The sequence below is a fragment of the Heterodontus francisci genome, chromosome 43, assembly GCF_036365525.1.
Source record: "Heterodontus francisci isolate sHetFra1 chromosome 43, sHetFra1.hap1, whole genome shotgun sequence".
NCBI lineage: Eukaryota > Metazoa > Chordata > Chondrichthyes > Heterodontiformes > Heterodontidae > Heterodontus > Heterodontus francisci.
In genome coordinates, this window is record NC_090413.1 from 22,887,589 (window position 1) to 22,911,426 (window position 23,838).

The 23,838-nt window shown below is 41.2% G+C and overlaps 1 protein-coding gene across 1 annotated transcript; it reads right to left on the bottom strand.

The window, feature by feature from the left end:
• Positions 1–3,371: 3,371 nt before the first annotated feature.
• On the bottom strand, positions 3,372–20,643 carry LOC137355703 (calreticulin-like). The gene is made up of 9 exons (XM_068021149.1): positions 20,405–20,643; positions 14,169–14,270; positions 11,961–12,164; positions 9,779–9,873; positions 8,755–8,964; positions 8,541–8,654; positions 7,238–7,381; positions 6,109–6,201; positions 3,372–4,744 (listed from the first exon to the last, which is right to left on the bottom strand). Exons 1-9 carry the CDS (start codon positions 20,490–20,492, stop codon positions 4,550–4,552), a joined length of 1,245 nt encoding a protein of 414 aa, XP_067877250.1. The 5' UTR covers positions 20,493–20,643; the 3' UTR covers positions 3,372–4,549.
• Between the last annotated feature and the right edge of the window lie 3,195 nt (positions 20,644–23,838).

The following is a 23,838-nucleotide window of genomic DNA, read 5'->3' on the forward strand; positions in this document are numbered from 1 at the left end:
AAAGAAAGACTTGCATTTATATAGCGCTTTTCACCTCAGGGCATCCCAAAGTGCTTCACAACCAACGACGTACTTTTGTCACTGCTGTGATGTAGGAAATGCGGCGGCTAATTTGTGCACAGCAAGCTCCCGCACATAGCATTGTGATAATGACCCGATAATCTGTTTTTGTGATGTTAATTGAGGGAAAAATATTGGCCAGGGCACCAGGGTTAACGCCCCTGCTCTTCTTCGAAGTAGTGCCATGGAATCTTTCACATCCACCCCAGCCAGCAGAGGGGTCCCAGTTTAACACCTTATCTGAGAGATGATACCTCCAACAATGCAGCATTTCCTCTGTACCGCACTGGAGCATCAGTGTGGACTTTTGTGCTCAAGGCTGTGGAGCAGAACTTAACCCCACAAACTTCTAACGCAGAGGCAATAGGGCCATCCACTGAGGCACAGCTGATACCATAAGTTGACAACCAAATCTCATATATAAGTCTTCAAATGTTCAATGAAGTATTAATTCATCTCTGAAATAAGTCTCATGGTGCAAGTCAGTGCTGTTCAAGTCAAACTTTTTTTTTTCTCTATTTTTAATGACGACATATTCCTGAAGCTCCCCAGCATTGAGTGTGGAAAACGCCAAGTTCTGCCAAGTGCCTGATCACATAACATCCCAAAGCACTTTCACAATGAACTACATATGAATTGAAGCAGTCTGCTCCATCCATTTATCAGTAGAAAATTCAGGGTAACTGCTCATAAAAATGGTAGCCACTCATTGAGATATGGAAGGCTTTGGAGTTCATGACACCAGGAAAATTTGCTAATCCAACAGATTTTGCCATCTGAATCCAAGCTGAGGGCTGCAGAAGCGTTAGGAGTGAGTTCTGATTATAAAAGTGATGTATTTTGCAAACACATTTGAACATGCATTTATTTGTAAGAATAACCTATCAAACTAGTTATACATTTAAACCAAGCTGAGTGACTTCACTCTTAAATAAGCAACACTTGGGTTGCATTCATGCCTTTGCATCTCACTTTTCCAAACAAAAATTTGTATGCATGAAATATCCAGTATCCACAAATAAAGCCATTGGTCAGAGTAAACTAGCACCAATACCAAAATGTGACATTGTTCTTAATCAACCACCAACCTTAGTATGTGCAAAACTTCTCCGCTTCAAAAGTTCCAATTGACATTGACACAACGAACAGAATCATTTTACTGTGTCAATATGCTACAATTCAGAGTGTTGACTTTGCATTGTGCAATCAGGCTCTGGCAATGTTAACTCCAGTTATCAGTTGCATTTGTTTGTGCATCCACAATTTTATCTCCTCCTTCTGAAGCCTGGAGGATCCACAATGTGTCAGGCCCCTCAGGACTATGGAGGACTTGTGTTGGGATTGACAATACTGCAGCCACCCTCCAGCATCTTACCCAAGGCATGGCTCTTTTAGCAAATGACTGTGCATCAGCATTCTCCAGAGCTTAGAAAAGGTCTTAAAACAGTAAATAAGCATCAATAATGTGTAGAATAGAAATCTTTAGTAGAAAAAGCTATTGACTTCTGGTAATTAGATTCAACATTCCAAAAGTATGGTCAAAGTTCATTTCCCACTTAGCAATATATTCTGAAAGTCACACACAAAAAATGCTGGTTTGGTAAATCAGTGACTAGGAGACATAAATCGTAAAAAAACCTACCAAAAAAAATGAAGCGTTTTTTTTTAAATAAAGTGTTAGGACATAGGGGAATGCCTGACTAAGAACAGTGGTGGAAACAGAACCTAAACTCAAAATATTTGAAAAAGATTTTGGATAGTAATGGGACCAAACAGGTTAACTACGAGAGCCAATTCGTCCCCTTCTGTGCTGTAAAATTCAGCACCTTTAAGAGAGGTGAGACAATGCATTGGGGGCATGATCTATCAGCAGAGATACCCAATCGGGTCAACTCTAGGAAGAGAAGACCAAAAGCGCAGCACAGCAAGTATAGAAAACTTAGCCATGAACCTTTCACGGAGCTCTGTGACCTTACTCTATACTCTCAAATGTCCCAGCTGTCGAACGTAAGAAATAGGAGCAGGAGTAAGCCATTTGGCTCCCCTCAAGCCTGCTCTGCTATTCGATAAAATAGTGGTTGATCTAATTCAACTGTACATTCCTGCCCTATCCCCACTTCCACAGCTCCCAACCCACCCCCAAAAAGTCTTAAATATTCACACCCCATCCTGACTTGGAAACAATCCCCATTCCTCCTGTCACTGGATTGAAATACTGGAACTCCCTCCCTAACAGGACTGTGGATGTACCTAGGCCACACAGACTGCAGCAGTTCAAGAAAGCAGATCACCAACACCTGCTCAAGAGCAAAATTAGGAGTGAGCAGTAATTGCTGACCTTGTAGGGGACGCTCACATCCCAAGAACAAATATAAAAAAATTAAAACTAGCTGACTTGAGCATCCATAGTCCTCTGGGACAGAATTCCAAAAAAGATTCACAACTAAGCAAAGAATTTCATCTCAGTCCTAAATGGCTGACCCCTTATCCCAAGACCATGAACCCTACTTTTAGAACCCACTTCTGCCCCCCCCCCACCCCAAGCACCTACTCTGTCAAGCCCCTTAAGAATTTTACACATTGCAAATGAGATCACCTTTCATTCTTCTAAATGCTAGGGAATATCAGCTCATTCCACTCAATCTCTCCACAGTACAATCCCCTATACCAAGAAGTCAATCTAGTGAAACTTAGCACCCCCTGCAAAGCAAGTATATCCTTCCTTAGGTAAAGAGACCAAAACTGCACACGATACTCTAGGTATGGCCTCACCAAGGCCCTATATAATTGCAGTAAAACTTCCTTACCCTTGTACACTGATCTCTTTGTAATAAAGGCCAACATACAATTTGCTTTCCAAATTGCTCACTGCACCTGTGTGTCATGAGTACAAAGACACCTTGGTCCCTCTGAATACCATGATTTTGCAAACGCATTTTTAAAAAAAATTTTGTACCAAAATGCATACTTCACCCTACATTAAAGAGGGAAAGAATGTGGCAGAGGTAATCTGTCTATATCACTTTGCAGTCTTTGTATCCTCCTCACAGCTTACTTTCCCACCCAATGTTGTATTGCCTGTAAGCTTGTACACATTATATTCTGTCCACTTATCTGATTGATATAGATTGTAAACAGCTGAGGCCCCAGCACTGATCCCTGCAGTACCTCACTAGTTACAGCCTGGCAACCTGAAAATGAGCTGTTTACTCCTACTATTTTGTTAGCTATCCAAATGAATCCATGCTATTACCCCCAGTCCCATGAGCTGTTCCAAACCAAACATGAAAACAAAAATCTACACATACTCATTTCACTTCCATTGGTATTTATTGTAGAAATGTGATCAAACTTATTTCTGTATTGCACACAGAGAACTCAAGTTTTCCAAAAACACGGTCAATTAAATCACCAATTTACAACATTTAAATAACGGATTAAAAATGACAAACTTTAGACTTGGTCTGTACAGAAATTTTAAGTCTCCTTTTGAATTTTGTTGGAAATAAAGAATAATTTCCCCCCTCCTCCTCTTGAAACCCCTATATAAAGAATGCAAAATACAAAGGCAAAAGTTGACCCTGGATTTGGAAAGAGTCAATAAACATCCATGTGTATAACCAGTGCAGTCCTGCTAGACCTAATTGTTCTCTATTGGATAAAGGCAGCTGTAGAATTACACTTACAGTTGAAGCCTGTTAATGGGAAAACCCCAGATGGAAGTGAAATTGGTCAATTTAAAAATCAGATCATCCCCATTATATTAAATCCCATCACCAGAATTTAGTGGTTCTCAAAAAACCCTTCTAAAGCAGTGCTCCCTGGAAATTAACTGGCATCAACTGTAGAATCTCAGACACGCTTAAGTACACTGTTCAGGGTATTATGTTTATCTAGATAAGTAGACACATAGAACAAGCTAACCTAAACAGCATGGGAACCCAAGCCTGGAAATTACTGGCAGCAAGCATTACTGTATGAATGCTTATGGGGTTGTACCAAATTTTAACCGAGGGGTTGACCCACTTGAAGTCAACGCCTCGGTTAAAACAGCAAAAAAAAGGGAAATTGACACAAGCCAGTTCATTGTGAACAATGCCCAGGTGATTTCCAGGATCAATGTGGCTATTTCTTGTATCCAGTCAGGTTGATGTGTTTTGCACTCTGAACACAACAGTCTGAGTTCCACTATCAGGTTAGATCCCTCCCTCCCCAATATTATGAAAGTGATATCTTTAGTGATCTGAATATATTTTAGTAATTGAAGTTTAGAATCTCAGTAGTCCCTTCCTCAGTGGATGAATTTTCAATGGGAATTAAATTTCATCCCTTTCTCCCTGCCTCCAAAGACCCTAAGCCGCAGTTTTCTAATCTTTGTTCGAAACAACAAAATACATTCCATTAAGGGGTCCCAATTGCTTTGTGTAAAAAGGTTCTTCTCTGCACGTTGCCCTGCTGCCATTCATTCTCCCAACATTTATTACAATCTTTATAACTCATCCTTTGGAGCAGTATCTGTTCCATCGTCTTCCTCCTCCTCTTCCTCATCATCTTCTTTTTCTTCTTTCTCTTCATCCTCATCCTCTTCATCACCTTCAGCATCATCCTCTTTATCCTTTTCTTCCTCCTCTCGCTTCTTTCGCTCTTCTTCATCCTGTTGCTCCTTCATTTTCTTTTCTGGATCCTGAACAAAGACCATAAATCAACTTAGTCATTAGAGGTGGGGGTGACAAAAAAAAAAGGACTGCTCAAACACATTCAATAAATAGGCACTAGAATTGCAGAGAAGCATAAATAAATATCATTTGAAATGCTCCATGTGATGAAAAACACCAAGCATTCCAATTACAAATTTTGTCCCTAATAATGGAGTTTGTCTAGACCATTTTGATCGACATAATGGAGGGAGGGTGGGGGGGGGGGGGGGGGGGGGGCAATGGGAGAGAAGTACCAGTGATGGTGGCAGTGAAACTACACACTAACTTCCAACGCCGAAGTCCTCAAAGCAGCCAGCATATACACCCTACTGAGCCAGCAGCACTCGAGATGGCTTCACCATGTGAGCCGCATGGAAGATGGCAGGATCCCCAAGGACGCATTGTACAGCGAGCTTGTCACTGCTATCAGACCCACCGGCCGTCCATGTCTCCGCTTTAAAGACATCTGCAAACGCGACATGAAGTCCTGTGACATTGATCACAAGTTGTGGGAGTCAGTTGCCAGAGCTGGTAGACAGCCATAAAGGCGGGGCTAAAGTGGCAAGTGGAAGAGACTTAGCAGTTGACAGGAAGAGAAGACAGAAGTGTAAGGAGAGAGCCAACTCTAACAGCCCCGACAAACAATTTTATCTGCAGCGCCTGTGGAAGAGTCTGTCACTCTAGAATTAGACTTGAAAGTCACTCCAGGCGCTGCTCCACAAACCACTGACCACCTCTAGGCACTTACCCATTGTCTCGAGACAAAGAAGAAAGTAGGATGGAATTACAAATGGCCAATTTTATTTCATTAAAAAGGGACATCAGCCCTACCTACAGTCATGACATTGCCAAATCTCACTAAGTTTTATGTGCAGAGGAATGTAAAGTCTTTCCAATTTGTTAGTTTAGAACATGTACACTAAAGTTTTGGTGATGTCCGCATAGGAAAAGCCAAGCTTTTCCCAAATCCCTAGCTTAATGCACAGAGTTATTCTTATGGGCTGTAAGACAAGACTGTCACTTCAGTGCACCTTTCACTGAATTTTTGGCAGTTGTGTCATGAACTGGCATTTACTAAGAGCCAGGTTGCAACAACCCTAAATTAACTCCATACAACCATTACACCCTCAGGATAGCATGGGTTTTCATTCTAGTCCCAGTCAGATTGGAACACAAGTCCCAGAAGGGAAAGGTCAACAGCATGTTAATGATTGCTCAAGGGCTGGAAAACAGGTTTCAAATTAGACTTCAAATTTTAATAATCCTGCTGCCATACTGCCTTCTGCAGCCAGCCTTTTTTTTTATAAAACAAATGATTCATCTTCCTGCGGAGGATGTGTTACACTCTTACCTTAGTTGCTCCCCAGGTTTCCATTCCAACATTTTCAGCAAATTTTTCATCATCTGAGATCAGGAAGTTATCAAATATTGTCCCAGATTTAACCTGAAAAATTAAAGCAAACTACCACTCAAAAACTTGGTCACATCTGTACAAAAATATTCTAATGGAGGATACCTGCTCCATAGAGATTACAAGCTTTGCAGGGGGAGGAAAAAGTAAAAAATTAAAAGGAAGGGCGTACTGCAAGATAGGTTAACTTACTCTCAGGTCTTTGGAGCAGGATATAAAAATTCTATGTGCATCTAGCCCCTACAATGCTGGTTTCCAAAGGGAAGGAGAAGGAACTTACATGATGAGGGGGAAGATTACACAGTTGGCTCACATTGGCTACAGTTGTTTCTCCTACTGCCAGTGAAAACAATGTACATAAAGAGAAACGATCAGAAATACTTAATGATCTCAGCACCTCTATTGTTTAGACAGGATTTTTTGCTGCTTACATGGTTTAGCGCGTGAACGAACTATGGGAGAAATGGTTCAGACAAAATGTACAAGGCCATGCTAGACTTTTAAAAATAATCAATCAATCTCATTTGTGTTGAAATTTCCCCAATGATACTGCAGAGTATACAGGGATTAACACAAACTTATTTTTTTAAAAAAAACTATTAAAGCACGTGTGTGCAGAGTCAAATGGTTATTTCATCTGTGGCCTGACCAATAGTTCACTGCAGCCGAGGAGTGTCCAAACCTTGCCTTTATGGGTCACTTGGGTACTTACTGTGAATCACTGCAGGTCAGAGATTAAAATTCACATTTCCATTAATTAGTATGTCTCGAGATGGATATATTTAAAAACTGTCGCCAATGAGGGAGAAGGACCAATAATGGGAAGTTCCATGCCTCTAGGCTGCTGACTTCAAAACAAGATAAAATGGAACAATGGCAGAAATAAAAAAAAGATAGAAACCGCAGTTACAAGACTTTGCCAGCCATGAAGTGCATTGTAAGTAGTGATGCAGACAGACAGACACTCAGTTAGTGGTTTGAGAACCTAAAGAACAGAGGTTTTGAACAGGAAATATTACCACAAAACCCCCCATTTAAGCTTTCTGCTAAAGTGAAAAGTTGTACTAACCTGCCACAGATCTAGACCAATCACACCAATATCTTTGTAACTGTAAAGGCTGGAATCTGGTGTGTACTCAGGATTATCAATTTCAGGGTGAATCCATTTACCCTTGTAATCTGGATTATCAATTTGACGTGGTTTCCATTCACCCTAGTGAAAAAAAATACATTAGATAGAATAATTATTAATTCTATGGTCTGACAATCTTGACAGGGATACTGACATTGTACCATCTTCCCTATTTTTGAGGTTCAGAAAAATATAATGAGTCTAAACAATACAAAATAAGAGACATAGAATGACAACTTTATTCAACATTTTCAATTGCCCTTAAGGGCAATTAGGGATGGGCAATAAATGCTGGCATAGCCAGCGATGCCCACATCCCATGAATGAATAAAAACAAGTACTAAGCCAGCTTTGATCTGCCACTGGGCCTGCAGAATTCAAATTGAGAAGGCCAATGACAAAATATCCATCACTGACTTTTGGTGATCCCCAGTCTTGTGCAGAGGAACATGGAGACTACCGTGGTATTTATACACAGCAGTACCAATTAAAAAACAGACAAAGGTGATCAAGCAAGTGCTGCTCAGTGAAGCCACAGTTACTTCATTTCAAAGTTGAGGTTATAAGGACCAAGGTCAACCCAAAAAAAAAAAACTGGTAGAATGTACTTCAAATACAAGATAGCACAGCACCTCATGACTTCAGTGCCTTGAAGAATTTTGTGGCAAGCAGTTACTAAAGCAGATTTGATAAACAGGCAGTTGTCACACCAGTGTGAATATCAGAGCACTCGACACTACACATTAAGATTAGATTAAAGCAAGTAGTGTGAAAAATAGCCCCTTCAGAAGAGAAGCTCAGTGATCTTAAAAGCTATCAAAAATTGGGTATTAAAAGGATTGTCCAACAGGTACAGTCATTTACACTGTAAGCATGTTAAAAAAAATTGCATTTGTGGGTCATCCAATGTTAAAGGAAATATTGGCAGAGTGTACAACAGGCAGCTGATTTGCTTTTGCCCGTTTTCACCTGTGCTGCAAGTGAAACCAGCCTCAAAGTTTTTGGAAAACCCTCACCTACCCTGACAAAAAACAGATTTCAGCGCGTAATAGATTTCCACGTGTCCCTTATGAAAATGCAATGCAGCAATGGATTACACTGCAACTCAGAACAATCGATACCAGAGTAGCACATCAGGTTCATTGAGGTTAACAGATATAATCTTGCTCTGGGTCAGGAATTGTGACAATATCACTTAATATTTGTGCATAGATTATCTATAAAAAGACTCAACCATTACTTTGTATTCACTATTCTGAATCATAGGTGGCTCCCATTCACCATCCATCTCATCATCCCAGTCTTCGGGTTTCTTGGCGTCAGGGTCAGGGATGTGCTCAGGTTTCTCCCAGTCCTGATGGGAAAGTAAATCAGATCTGCAGTTAAGCAAGCGAGACAGCATGGAAACTTTATCTAACTTTGCAGCATTTCCATTTCAGTAAAACTTCACTTACGTCAGGTTTTTTATCCTCTGGATCATCGATCTTTGCACGTTCATCCCAGTCTTCTGGTTTCTTAGCTTCTGGATCTTTGATTTTCTTTGGTGGAAGGAAGTCCCAGTCTTCTTCCAAACTTCCTGATTCAACTTTTTGGTTGTCAATTTTCACCTCATAAGTGTTGTCTGGATGGACGATGAGGGTGTAGAGATGTGTAAATTCATCATCCTGGTTTAAAAAAGAAAAAAATATGTTTAGAGCTGCTTCAACCAAGTTGGCCAAATGGTTGGCGCTGTTAGATTTCCAAAAGCCTTACTCTGCCTCAAGCATTTAGACTCCCTTCATCCATTCTTCTGAAGACAAACCTCACCACCCAGATGTGATGAGAAAAGACAATGAAGCATTATTGACAGTGCCTTCGCAACAGAGACAAGCAGGTCAATGGTACTGGGTAGGTGTCACTGTTAATAGGGAAACGGAGTGCACAAAGATAAAATGTATACCATGATTAATCTTGATTCCATCACCAATGCCACTGCAACGTAGCCATTTACTATACAATTTACTTGCCCGTTCATTAAGCAAGTGTCCAAACCAATAGTTTTGGCCACAAGTGATCCCACAGGAGATCAATTAACGTACACTATTCAAACAAAAAAAAAAATCAAATCAGAAATAGTCCCTGAACAAAAGGAGTTCACTCCATCTACTGACTCTTGAAAGCAGCTCCATAAGAGAAGCAAGAGTCATTGAAGTTGAAGCAGCATGGACTCAAGTGCAGGAATGGACTTACCAGACAGCATGTACAATATCTATACATTCATTACTGTATCTTAAATGTTACTGCAACACAATGAATCCCAGCTTTAACTTTTCTCAATTCTGACGAGGGATCAACACCACAACATTAACCAAAGTTTCCCCCCACCCCCGCCAGATGCTAGCAGACTGCTCTGCATCTTTCAGCATCTGCTTTTAGGATATGGTTTAGTCAAAATGGCAGCTGTGGCTCCCAATACCAAAAGGCAAAGCAGTTACTCACTTTGCAACGAATATCCTTGGAAATCAAGTGATTCTTCCCTTTGTAATTGAAAATGACATGGACTTTCTTGGTTCCTGGGCCACAAATGTCAGGACCTGGAATTATAAGAACAGCAAATAGAGTCATCCTCACTCACCACATCATTTCCCAATATCCTACAATGTTTGACAAAGCAGAGTTACATAATGGCTCAAAAACAAGAATTGCTGGAGTCACTCAGCAGGTCTGGCAGCATCTGTGGAAAGAGAAGCAGAGTTAACGTTTCGGGTCAGTGACCCTTCTTCGGAACTGACAAATATTAGAAAAGTCACAGATTATAAGCAAGTGAGGTGGGGGTGGGGCAAGAGATAACAATGGAGAAGGTGCAGATTGGACCAGGCCACATAGCTGACCAAAAGGTCATAGAGCAAAGGCAAACAATGTTAATGGTGTGTTGAAAGACAAAGCATTAGTACAGATTAGGTGTTAATACACTGAATATTGAACAGCAGCAAGTGCAAACCTGAAAAAAAAACAGTGGGTAAGCAAATTGAACAAACTAAGATGAAATGAAATAAATGCAAAAAAAGATTGTAAAAAATGTAAAATAAGAATGTAAAAAAAAAAAGGGAAGAAAAAATAACTAAAAATGAAAGTAAAATGGGGGGCTGTCATGCTCTGAAATTATTGAACTCAATGTTCAGTCCGGCAGGCTGTAGTGTGCCTAATCGGTAGATGAGGTGCTGTTCCTCGAGCTTGCGTTGATGTTCACTGGAACACTGCAGCAATCCCAGGACAGAGATGTGAGCATGAGAGCAGGGGGGAGTGTTGAAATGGCAAGCAACCGGAAGCTCAGGGTGACCCTGAGCTTCCGGTTGCTTGCCATTTCAACACTCCCCCCTGCTCTCATCTCTGTCCTGGGATTGCTGCAGTGTTCCAGTGAACATCAACGCAAGCTCGAGGAACAGCATCTCATCTACCGATTAGGCACACTACAGCCTGCCGGACTGAACATTGAGTTCAATAATTTCAGAGCATGACAGCCCCCCATTTTACTTTCATTTTTAGTTATTTTTTTCTTCCCTTTTTTTTTTACATTCTTATTTTACATTTTTTACAATCTTTTTTTGCATTTATTTCATTTCATCTTAGTTTGTTCAATTTGCTTACCCACTGTTTTTTTCAGGTTTGCACTTGCTGCTGTTCAATATTCAGTGTATTAACACCTAATCTGTACTAATGCTTTGTCTTTCAACACACCATTAACATATTGTTTGCCTTTGCTCCATGACCTTTTGGTCAGCTATGTGGCCTGGTCCAATCTGCACCTTCTCCTTTGTTATCTCTTGCCCCACCCCCACCTCACTTGTTTATAATCTGTGACTTTTCTAATATTTGTCAGTTCCGAAGAAGGGTCACTGACCCGAAACATTAACTCTGCTTCTCTTTCCACAGATGCTGCCAGTCCTGCTGAGTGATTCCAGCAATTCTCGTTTTTGTTTCAGATTTCCAGCATCCACAGTATTTTGTTTTTATTACATAATGGCTCCCTCAGGCACTGGGAGTTGTTGCAGTGATTTTTATTTGGTTCCTTTTTGAAAAAAAAAAATTTTATATATATATATATATACACACATACACACACACACACAGGTAGGTTATTTAAACAATTACTCAACTGCAGGACTGGGGTAAAATTGGAACTTTATTGATCTAGTACAAGTCCAGACAACCATGAAGGTTATAAGCATGAAGGTGTAACACCAACAACCATATCCTTTAGGAGCATACAATTAATTACACAAATTAACTCAAGGTACAAACTATACATCCCACGGTTTACACAAATAGCAGACTGAGGCATGAAGTACACATATTTACGAAAGGACTGTGGTGGTTGGGTTCAATTCAATAATCACTCTCCCTCCATTAGGTTGGAAGTTCTTGGGCTCTATTCATACACAAAATGAGGAACAGATGCAATGGGGGGCGGGGGGGGGGGGGGGGGGGGGGGGGGGGAAGTGACACAGAACAATGACTGCACCATGGAACAATGGAAGATGGGTTAGCACCTTCAGCCTTTCATGTGCAGTGTTTCCAGTCTCATCCGAACTCCTGTGGGCAGAGGAGAGACCACGTGTTCCTAGGCTAGGGGAGGTGGAGGAAAATATAGGGTTCTATCTTTTTTTAAAAAAAAACTTACCAAACATAATATTGTAGTTGGAGTCTCCGTGCATATCAGACTGATCAAGGGTCGATGGAAAGATCTTCACATATCCACCTCCGCAGTCGATGGTCTGCTCATGCTTGACTGTGAACTGGACAACAAGGGTCTTTCCTTCATTGCTGAAGGATTCAAACTTTGCAGACATTGCATAGAATCTGGCATCCTCACTCGTCTGAAGTCCTTGAATTGGGGAAAGAACGGAAGAAAAATCAGGTAGTTGGCACAATTGGTCTGTAAAACCTAAATTTTAAACCATCACAGTGACCAGCCAATAAATACCAATCACAGAGTTCCAACACAGATGCAAGGTGCATTTATATTGCAGTACTGGTTTCAGGGAACCAGCTATACGAACCTCTCAACTTTTCTCTTCCAACATTCCTATTTCCACCCAACAGTTAATCAGAAAGCAGGCAGTAGTGGAAGCAACAAGTCCAGCTATGACAAAGAGCCTGTGCTACTCTGAACAATAACAAGTTCGAGCAGATTTTATGGGATTCCCAGAGAACCACATTTGCCATTATTAAGCATAAGCACTTAATGGCTTTCAGTCATCGATTATTATGTAATTACTATATGCATTTATTACAGGAGCACAGCATCCACAATCCCAGAAGTATGTCAATTGTCCCAGTTCCAATGCATGAGAAAGGAAGATATTGGATTCTGATTAGACTGACTAACTTGAATTTCGCACTGACGTTCAAGATTCCCCAAAGTGTACTACAGGTGGTCTGAATCAGCAACTGACTTTACAATGTGTTACAGTACTGCTGTCAGGAGCTCAAATCATGCGGAGGCTGTCCAGTATTCAGCTGACAGCAACTAATGATGAAGTATCATCAGTTCTGAGTCAGTGGGAAACCTCTTAGGAAGATGCATTCCTTCCGATGTAAATAACCAAATCCCAAAAACAGACTACGTCACCCCACAGCAACTGTACTGCCTGCTCAGCTAGCCAGTGAGAAGCGGATAAGTGAAGACTTGGGCTCACAGTCTTTGAATGGAGAAAAGAAACTAAGGCAAGGCAGAAGTTCTACAGAAATTAGCAGCAAGAGCAACCATATCCAGATCTTACTGGCAGGCTAGTCACATGGCATTTAAAACCTTCAGGCTGGAGATACAGCTCAGGCAAATGCTTTTATGCACCAGTATACATATCAGAGTCACAAAATAGCCAAGGCACAATACTTCCAGACATTATGAACACCACACTAGAGCACATTGCAAGGCAATATCAAGGTTGATATGCCACAAGTCAGTCTTGTAGTGCAAGTCCATCTCAATCTTTTGATACAATACTGTCTTGAAATGTATTCCAACCCTAACACTTAATGCAGAATTTTTCCATGGTCAGTTTTTCCCACAGCAACTGAACTATCCTTTCAGTCTTCTCTGCATGATCATGCAAGCTGTTAGTCCCAAACTATTATTAGAAGTCAGACCAATTAAACACAGGGAACAGTTGGATTTTTTTTTTGGATATTTCAATACTTTCCTCTTAAGAAATTAAAAGATCCAGAATGAGGAGGACCAATGGACATTTAGACAGTGGCAGAGGTCAACAGGCCAAAGTCATCCTACTTAGAGCTGAGAAAGAAAAGCTTGGCTGATGGAAGAGACAATATGGCTTCCTACAGAGAAAGACTAGATGGAAACATCCAGCAATACTTATGGCAGAAATGCAGTGATAATGTACGGAGCCCCCTTTTTACCACAACTGGCAGTGGCTCAGTGGTTAGCACTGCAGCCTCACAGCTCCAGCGACCTGGGTTCAATTCTGGGTACTGCCTGTGTGGAGTTTGCAAGTTCTCCCTCTGTCTGCGTGGGTTTCCTCCAGGTGCTCCGGTTTCCTCCCACATGCCAAAGACTTGCAGGTTGATGGGTTAATTGGCCATTATAAATTGCCCCTAGTATAGGTAGGTGGTAGGGGAAATATAGGGACAGGTGGGAATGTGGTAGGAATATGGGATATATGGGATTAGTGTAGGATTAGTATAAATGGGTGGTTGATGGTCGGCACAGACTATGTGGGCCGAAGGGCCTGTTTCAGTGCTGTATCTCTAAACTAAACTAAACAAGTCATGGCAAAGAGCACAACATTCACCATTATTCAGAGTTTAAACCAAGGGGGGGGGGGGGGAAAAAAAAAAGAGGAAGGAAAGAGGGGAGAAATTTCCTTACCTTTATCTTTTTCAGCATCACCGTAAAATTTGCCAGAGGTCAGCTTGAACTTTCCATAGTCGGATTTGTGCTTCGATTCAATCCATCGCTGTGTCCAGGCATCTGTTGCACAATAGAAAATATATCTACATTGTAAAATGTAAAAGAAAAGAGACCCTAAGCCAAAAGAAGATCCCTGCACAAGAATTTCTGATAGCTTCTCACTACAGTAAAATCAAGTAAAAGGGTTGTTATGCAGATTGAATCTATTGTCTGCCACCATTTTGTCAGGCCTCTAGGTGGCATCTCAATAGGACTTTTTTTTCCATTATATAGCTAAACAGTTAAGTCAAGCCTACAACTGCACATTTATACTTAAAACAAAAAAGAGGGTAAATGGAATGAGACACTATATACCAACACCCAATGCACCAAGCTTTTATTTTACAGCAACTATTCCAAGTTAAATTTACTTTGTGCCATAATTTAAACAATTTGAGTGAACATTTAGACCAGATTAGAAACAAATAAAAAAAAGTACAGAATTGTGCAACTCGATTACAATAAAACAGTGTGAATTAACTATAAACTGTATAACCTCAATTAAGTGCAAAATTATCTGCTGATTGTGGGGATTCAAATAGCCAAGAGATTCCTCAATTACTAAAGTTCATCTAAATACTTGACCCATACAGACAAGGAAGATCCAATGCTTGCTGCTGACTCACAGCCTGGATACTGGTAGAGTTACAACAATGGCCCTCACGTCCCTGGGCTAGAGACATAAAAATCCACCTGAACTCCTGTTGCAATCATTACCCAGTGACTGCTATTGAAGAGGCACAGGAGTGGATCTCACACCAGAACAGAAGCAGGCTCACCTGTGACACCTCATGTGACTAAAGAGTTTGCTGGGCCTCCCCGGTGAATAGTGGCTGCTTTGAGCAAGATTCCGACAAGGTGGCCAGCACCTGTGGAACAGTGCAACAAGGATTCAACAACCTCAAGAGCAGAGGCAGGGAAAGGCAACAGAGGCAAGGGGGAGCCACATCATTGCTTTTTTTTTTTCTGTACTGGAACAAAGGAAATGTGAACTTAAAAAAAAGCATACAGACAAGTGCTGAAAATGCACAGGACAGTTAGCGTCTGAGAGAGATTATAAAACAGAAAATTTTGCTTCTGTATAGAAAGATGAACACTCGAAAGGAGTTCTAGCAACCCAGTTAACAGGGTATGAAGCCTAGGTGAATAATATTACCCCATTCATGTATATGGAAGTTAAAATAAAAAAGCAAATTCTGAAACTTAACAAAATGCTGGACATGCTCGGCAAGTCAAGTAGCATCGGTGGAGAGAAACAGTTAACATTTCAGCTCTGCCACCTTTCCTCAGAACCTGTTAAACATGGTTCCTGGTTCTCTATCTTAAAGCTTTGAATCCAAGCAGCAAGTTTCCAGTACTTGCTTAAAGCCACCTGCTGTCTTATGCAAGAAAGTCAGTTAGCAAGTGCAACCAAAAATTTAAAATAGGAGAAAATACATAATAGGATCATGTTTTGTTACATTGGTCCTATTTGTTGACTGAGAAATTAAAGCAGATGGAAGATCTTCAAAAGCTGGTATTCACCAGGACCAGCAAGCACACAGTAAGCGGCTACTTAAAATTGGCAACACTTCAAAGACCCAGGCAAGGCAGGGAGGTGGTGCTATATAAACTAAATCTGCTGTAAACCTGGCACATGCTTTAAGTGGAAGAGATTGTAATTTTGGCCTGATGTACAACAGAACACAATTGAGGGATTTCAGTCCTTTGAAAAGGCACTGCCTGTCTGCTGTGGCCATTAAGCAGCAAGTGATCTATGCACTTGATCGCTGATCTTTACTTCTGGATTATACTCCAGAGGTTAGCAAGAAGATTGATAACAGAACCAGAACCCAAACTGTTGGAGCTAACATCTTCACAAACTGTAGCTTTTATTATTTTTTTTTTCTTAAACTGATTTTATACTGTTCTTTCAGATCAGATCCCAGGACTCCAGTTTATCTGGTTAAAATGATGTTTGTAGTCTAATAGCCAACTCACAGATCCAGGTAAACTGGGTCTATAAGTCAGCTACCCACACAGGGAAAGCAAGAATCAGGAGCCGGCTTAAGACACTGGGCTGGCAGAATCAAAATTAGAAAAAAAAAAGTCCAACAGCAGCCATTTAATAACAAAACCAGCAAATGCTGGAAACACTCAGGAGATCAGGCAGCTTCCCATCATCGGAACTGGAAGAAAGGTCATCAACCTGAAACATCAAATGTTTCTCTGTCCGCTGATGCTGTCTGACCTGCTGAGTATTTGAGCATTTTCTGCTCTTAATTTCAGATTTTCAACATCTGTAGTATTTCTTTTTAGCTTTTGTTTAAGGTGAGCAGACTTGGGTATTTCAGCACCTAAGAAAAGACAGGCAGGTAACTGAAGCAGCTTTAATTCCAAGAGCACATACATCTGCAGTCCATTAAATTAACATCTAGCCACCAAAATGTGCACAAACTCACCTTTCAATTGCACTTTCATAAGAATACCCAAGTGCTGGCTGTATCAATACATTTTTTTTTACTATAAAAGTTAAATCCATTTTTTAAATATGCTGTTGTACGATTAAGCACAAGACTGTTCCTTGCCCTTATGACAAAGCTACACTACAGCAAAACACAACTGTATTAATTGATCAACTATACCCATAGCCTGTCCATTAGTCGGTCCTGGAACAAGTCGGAAATCCAGCAATATCAGCATTAAACGGTGCCGTGGAAGAAACAAATATCTGGAAATGACTGCCCTTTCTTGACTAGCCTGTGAAATAGATTATGATCATATCTTTCATTGGAAGGAGGAGTCTCAGTTCTGGCCTGACATTGCTGAACACTCAGGTAAGACATTCCTGCCTGGACAGAAGAGGAACACGAAAAGGCATCAGTTCACTCGCTCGTCCCGACATGAGCGATAGCTCCAGCGCCAGGATAGTTTGAGTACCCAGTTGAGACTGGGGAACCGGTTGCCCGTCAGTTCTGCAATGCAGGGTTAAGAAAGACAGAAAAAAAAAAAAAGAGCTTACAGGGAACTGGAATTTGAAGAATTCATTTCCTGAAGTGGTTTTTATCCTTGTAAACAGCACTTTGTTACTTCAGAAACTCCAGACTCACCTTAAACAAACATCCTTCATGCTGTTCCTCAACAAACTGGTCACCCAAGCTACACCTTGGTTCACTTAATGTATGCAATATAATTAATGATCATGACCAGATATTTCATAGTACGTCTGATTGAGTTGAGATTTTTGGCTTCACATTCACATCAAGTTATTCCAGACCATCAAATAAATTCTCCAAGTAATTCCCCCACTTTCCCACCTCCCAAGGTGCTTCCCTTGAACCATGCTACTTTTAGTACAGTTCATAGATCACTCTTAAATTATCCCTCAGGAGGGTGTATTCGCCTCCAGCTCTGGAACTTCCTCCACAAACCTCACCATCTTTTCGCATTTAAGATGCCTCTTAAAACCTTTTTATTTATTCATTCATGGGATGTGGGCATCGTTGGCTAGGACAACATCCATTGCCCATCCCTAATTGCCCGAGAAGGTGGAGTCCATGTGGGTTAGGTACACCCACAGTGCTGTTAGGAAGGGATTTTGAACCAGCAACCGTGAAGGAACGGCAATATAGTTCCAAGTCAGGATGGTGCGTGGCTCGGTGAGGAACTTCCGGGTGCTGGTGTTCCCTCTGACAAGAGTTTGGTCACTTGTCCTAACGCCACTATTTTTCACTCAGTATCATTATTTGGCAGATTATGTTTCTGTGAAAAGCCTTGGGATCTTTTACTACGATAAAGGTGTTTTATAAATACAACTGGTTGTCAGCATTGGAGAGGTGGATGACCCAAGTTCACCTTATCCCTATTCTCCCACCGACAACTGAGCCAAAGGCAGACAAACTCATTCTCCAAAACAAGGAAAGCAGCATGGGCATTAACACAAGGAATTCCAATACTACAAAATTCCCAAAAAAAGATTTGTAGTTTACACAGAAATTGGAGGCAAGGCTCAGCAAAAACTAAAATGAGTTACAGCCATCCATGAAACTGGATTCAGTTCCTTCTTGCTGCCAAGGGGATCTGTTCCCTACTTAGTTCAAGTCCCACAGCCACCCTGTATTTCACAACATGACAGTTTGCTTGTGCAACTTCATATACTACGTGTCTTCAAACTTTTGGACAGGGGAAGCGGTGGGGGAGGAGGTTGAATAGGACAACCTACCTGAAATCTGATCCACTTTGCAGGAGTTTCTGAATAGTGGCTGATTTTCCACCTCCTTCAGGCCAAGGAGACCAAGATCAATTCCAGTACTCCTCAGTCACCCAGCTGAGATTAGCTAATTCAGCAAAGATCAGGCCCTGGATCTGGGACCTTCTCAGTATCATACCTCATTCAGGACTGGTACATCAGAAACACTTGAAAGTTTCTATTTCCCCATAACCAAGTCAGATCAGATAGCTGATGAGCAACAACTGTAACAAGTGAGTTGTTCTTACTTCTCAAAGGGTCGTTAGTCTGTGGAATTCTCTTCTCTAGGAAGTAGTGGAGGCTGAGTCATTGAATTTATTCAAGGCCGAGTTAGATAGATTTTCGATAGACAAGGGAGTCAAGGGTTATGGGGTCAGATAGGAAAGTGGGTTTGAGACCACAACCAGATCAGTCATGATCTTATTGAATGGCAAAGCAGGCTCGAAGGGCCAAGTGGCCTACTCCTGCTCTCAAGTCCTATGTTCCATTGACAACTTTGGGCAGCACAGTGGCGCAGTGGTTAGCACCGCAGCCTCACAGCACCAGCGACCCGGGTTCGATTCTGGGTACTGCCTCTGCGGAGTTTGCAAGTTCTCCCTGTGACCGCGTGGGTATTCGCCGGGTGCTCCAGTTTCCTCCCACAGCCAAAGACTTGCAGGTTGATAGGTAAATTGGCCATTATAAATTGCCCCTAGTATAGGTAGGTGGTAAGGGAATTGAGGGAAGGTGGGGATGTAAGAGAGTAATGGGATTAATGTAGGATTAGTATAAATGGGTGGTTGATGGTCGGCAAAGACTCGGTGGGCCGAAGTGCCAGTTTCAGTGCTGTATCTCTAAATAAATAAATAAATAAATAAACTGTTTAATATACAGGGGCTGGAAAACTTTGAACGATCTGTCACCCATACACATGCATTCATTTAGTAACTCATGACTTAACTATTGTGGAAACTACCACCCCATCCCCAGAAAGAAAGAACTTGCTTTGTTAGTCACTGAAATTGATGTAAAATACATGAAAGACAATAAAATATCTCATATTTATTAAGCACTTTGCAATTCCTTCTGACAAGCCTGAAGACTGGTACAAGTCAGCACATTATACAGTGACAGCAGTTATTGCAAATGAGAACCACACAAAGAAGTTTGTTTGCAAACAAGTGACTAATTTTTTTTTTTGCATTCTGGACTTTAAAAAAAACTTCAGATACAAAACTTACCCATTAGGAAGTTTTAATTGGATAGATAAATAGACATATACGCACCTGAAGGCTGAGAATCTCAAGTACTAAATAGCTAGTAAGGAAGTGATTCCACTCCATGCAGTTGGAGATTTAAGATTTAGTAAAATAGGAAACGTTTTAAAATTCCAGTTCTAAAGATCTCAAGGTTACCTTTCATAAAAAGCTCACAGCCTTTAAAGATGCAAGCACATTTTTAGTTTAAAAAAAATGTAATGCAACTACACACAAAAAAAAACAGATCAGGAGGGGGGAAAATGTCCATCACTAGCCACTAAATGCTAATATGAAGAATTAAAAAGCGAATTTTCAAAATTACATTTTATTGGAGTTTAAAATTATTTTAAATAAAAAGAAAGTGAAACAAAGAAAGTTTACTTACCTCCACCATTTTAGTTTCAATGGGAGCATTTACACCAAAAGTACAATTTTTACAAAAAGTTAAAAACCACTTTTTCCCCCCTTAATAGCTTCACTATTCCCTCCCCAACCCCCCCACACTTAAATTAAATCTGGATTGATCCAGAAATGCTGAATAATAATCATTTGCAATTTCAGGTACACACACATATTAAAACTACTGTTTTTAAAATCAAAAGCTGCAAATGTAACGATTAAGATATACTCTTTGGGGATTTTTAAAGCAGGGAAGGCCTCCTGCTTCCTTCCCCCCAACCTCAACTCACCTCCATCAGAAAATTCCTCCTTAAAATAAACTGTGGGATCTGCAGCTGCCAAGGCAACGAGCAGGCAAAGCAACAACCTAATTTTCATCTTTTACTTGGGTGTAAATTATTACTTTGCCTTCCTAAATGACTTCGCTGACTTTTTTTGTTAATTGTAGGAAAAATACACCGACTGAAGCACGTTTGACACAACTGAAAGCACCAGGAATGAAGTAGCTCCCACTGATGCTTTATAAACGCACGTCAGTCAAACCTGAACCCCCGCTAGATCCCGCCCCCTCCGCTCTGCGTGCTGATTGGCCGCGCCTGGCACTGCGGGTGATTTCCCCTTTTCTGACTGGTCCCCGCCGCCGCCGCTCAAACGCCCCGTTCGGCCAGCACGCTAGGTTGCATGGCTGCCCAGATGGCTGAAGGTTATTGGCTGGGTGAAACGTCATGGCGACGGGCTCTGGCCAATGGGCAACGACCACATGTTCAGACGGTGGCAGGGCCGGCAGACCCGCCTCTTTTCCAGGCGTTCGCACCTGATTGGTCAGTGTGCCTGTCAATCAGGTTAACTCACAAAGGGCTTTTTTTTTTAAACTTGCTGTAATTTGCAAAGCACCTTTAATGCAAGATACAATATACATATAATATTAAACAAGCTGGAAAGCCCAGCAAAGTAATTTTTGTACATTTTCCAGCATATGGTTGGTTGGCATCCTTCCGTCAATGAAAGATGATGGACAATCATCTGTTTATAATCAATCAATTTATATTATATATATTATAAATAATCCATTTAGGTAGGGTGTCTTCTCTTGGTGCACCTTTGCTGATGGTTGTGAAGGCCAATCTTTGAGAGGCATTTTTCCAGCATATTAGTATGCAATTTAACAGGATACTGCTTTTTTTCCCCCAATATTCCGAAAGGTGCTGATTGATGTTGAGGTACAATTAAATGGTCACCGGCCGCTACCTCTTCAGGGCAGTCTCATTCTCAAAGGTTCAGCCTAGACAGTAAAAGGTAGCAGTGAATGTGAGGCTAACACTTCAGTACTGAAGGAGTTCTGCATTGTTACATAGGAACAGGAGTAGGCCATTCAGCCCCTCGAGCCTGTTCTGCTGCTATTCAATGATATGACTGATCTGCATCTTAACTCCAGCCACCTGCCTTGGCTCCACCTTCTTTTATACCCGTGTCTAGCAAAATTCTATTGAACTCATAAGAACCTAAGAAATAGGAGCAGGACTTGAAGTCTGTTCTAATCAATGAGATCATTTCTTTTATTTTAGAGATACAGCACTGAAACAGGCCCTTCGGCCCACCGAGTCTGTGCCAACCATCAACCACCCATTTATACTAATCCTACATTAATCCCATATTCCTACCACATCCCCATACAGACTAGGGGCAATTTACAATGGCCAATTTACCGATCAACTTGCAAGTCTTTGGCTGTGGGAGGAAACCTGAGCACCTGGCAAAAACCCACACAGTCACAGGGAGAACTTGCAAACTCCGCACTGGCAGTACCCAGAATCGAACCCGGGTCGCTGGAGCTGTGAGGCTGCAATGCTAACCACTGCGCCACTGTGCCGCCCCCGACTGATCTTCTGCATCAACTCCACTCACCCACCCTATCCTAATATCACTTGATTCCCTTAGTGTCCAACTGTTTATCAATCTTAGTCTTGAATGTACTCAACGACTGAGCATCCACAGCCCATCTGAGTGAAGACATTTCTCCTTAATAACCAACCTCTTATTCTATGACCTCAAGTTCTAGACTTGCAGCCGTGGAAACAGACTCTCAGCATCGACCCTGTCAAGCTGTAAGAATTTTATATGTTTCAATGTGATCACTTCTCATTCTTCTAAACTCCAGAAACATAAACTCTTTCTATTCAATCTCTTCTCAAAGGACAACTCTTGCATCCAAGAAATCAATCTAGCAAACCCTCATTGCACCCCTCTAAGGCAATATTTTAAATTACCATTCGATCTAGCACCTGCCACATTTAGTGGGTGATACGTCCTTACACTTTTACCACCCATTGTGTGAAGAAGGGTTTCCTAACCTCTCTCTTGAATGGCCTGGCTCTCATTTTAATGTTATGTACCCCCTTGTTTTAGATACCCCTATCAGCAGATAAAGTTTCTATCCGCCCTATCAATTACTTTCAAAATCCTACAAAACTCAATCAAATCTCCCCTTAACCTGCAAGCCTTGTCCATGTAATCTCTCCTCATAATCTAACCATTGGAGCCCTGGTAACATTCTGGTGAATCTGTGCTGCGCGCAAATTCTGATGAAAGGTCACAGACCTGAAACATTAGCTCTCCACAGATGCTGCCTGGCCTGCTGAGTATTTCCAGTACTTTCTATTTTTACTACAATTTAGTGGTCTTTGTGCAAGGACCCCTAAACATCTTTGGACCTCTTCTGATCCTAGCTTTTCACCGCTTAAAGGTTAGGATTGTGGTCTTTTGAATGAGATGTCAGATATAACAACAACTTACAATTATATAGCGCCTTTAACATAGTGAGGTTTCCCAAGGCACTCCACAGGAGCGTTATCAGACATTTGGACACATTTTGATCCCTCTTTTTACCGTTTCCACTTTTCTGACTGAAGCTCTTCCATAACTTTCCATAATGACTCCTTTCACAGGCAGTGTACCCACAATTAGAGACTGTGATAAGCTAAAGGTTGAAGTATATTTGCATTGTGTAATTCACTGATGACAGAGTGCCTCAAAATAATTATTCGCAGTTCAACGTATGTGTCCTGGGACAGCAGAGAAGGAATGATCCCAAAATGGAAGGTCGTTTCAAAGCAGTCATTCGTTTCCCATTAGGGGATAGCAAGCAGAGAAGTGCTAGAAGCAGCCCAAAGGATGGATATAAAAGAATCCCAAGACACTATTCGAAGAAGTGTTGGGGAGTTTAGCACTCAACTAATATTGTCGTAACAGATTAACTAGTCATGAAAGGCAATATAGAAATGCAAGACTTTTTTCTTAGTCCCATGTTGCTCACAGTGGATAGACTCGTGTGACATCTGAAACTTGGAATTTAGAAGTTTAAGGGGTGATTTGATCAAAGCTTTCAAGATATTAAGGGGAACAGATAGGGGATAGACAGATAGAGAGGAACTATTTCCACTGGTTGGGGAGTCTAGGACTAGGGAGGTGAAATTAGCAAACACTTCTACACACAGAGGGTGGTAGGAGTTTGGAACTCTCTTCCACAAACAGCAGTTGATGCTAGATCAATTGTTCATTTTAAATCTGAGATTGATAGATCTTTGTTAACCAAAGGTATTAAGGGATATGGGACAAAGGCTGTATATGGAATTTGATTGCAGATCAGCCATGATCTAACTGAATGGTGGAACAGGCTCGAGGGGCTGAATGGCCTCCTCCTGTTCCGATGATATTTGAACTTTGC

Bases quoted from the DNA above. Each gene is read 5' to 3' on its own strand.
- LOC137355703 (XM_068021149.1), bottom strand. From the start codon at position 20,492: ATGAAAATTAGGTTGTTGCTTTGCCTGCTCGTTGCCTTGGCAGCTGCA. The intron at 9,874-11,960 runs GTAAGTTTTTTT...TTATAATTCCAG, and splicing joins CAACTACAATATTATGTTTG to GTCCTGACATTTGTGGCCCA. The intron at 8,965-9,778 runs GTGAGTAACTGC...TTTTTAAACCAG, and splicing joins CCAAGGATATTCGTTGCAAA to GATGATGAATTTACACATCT.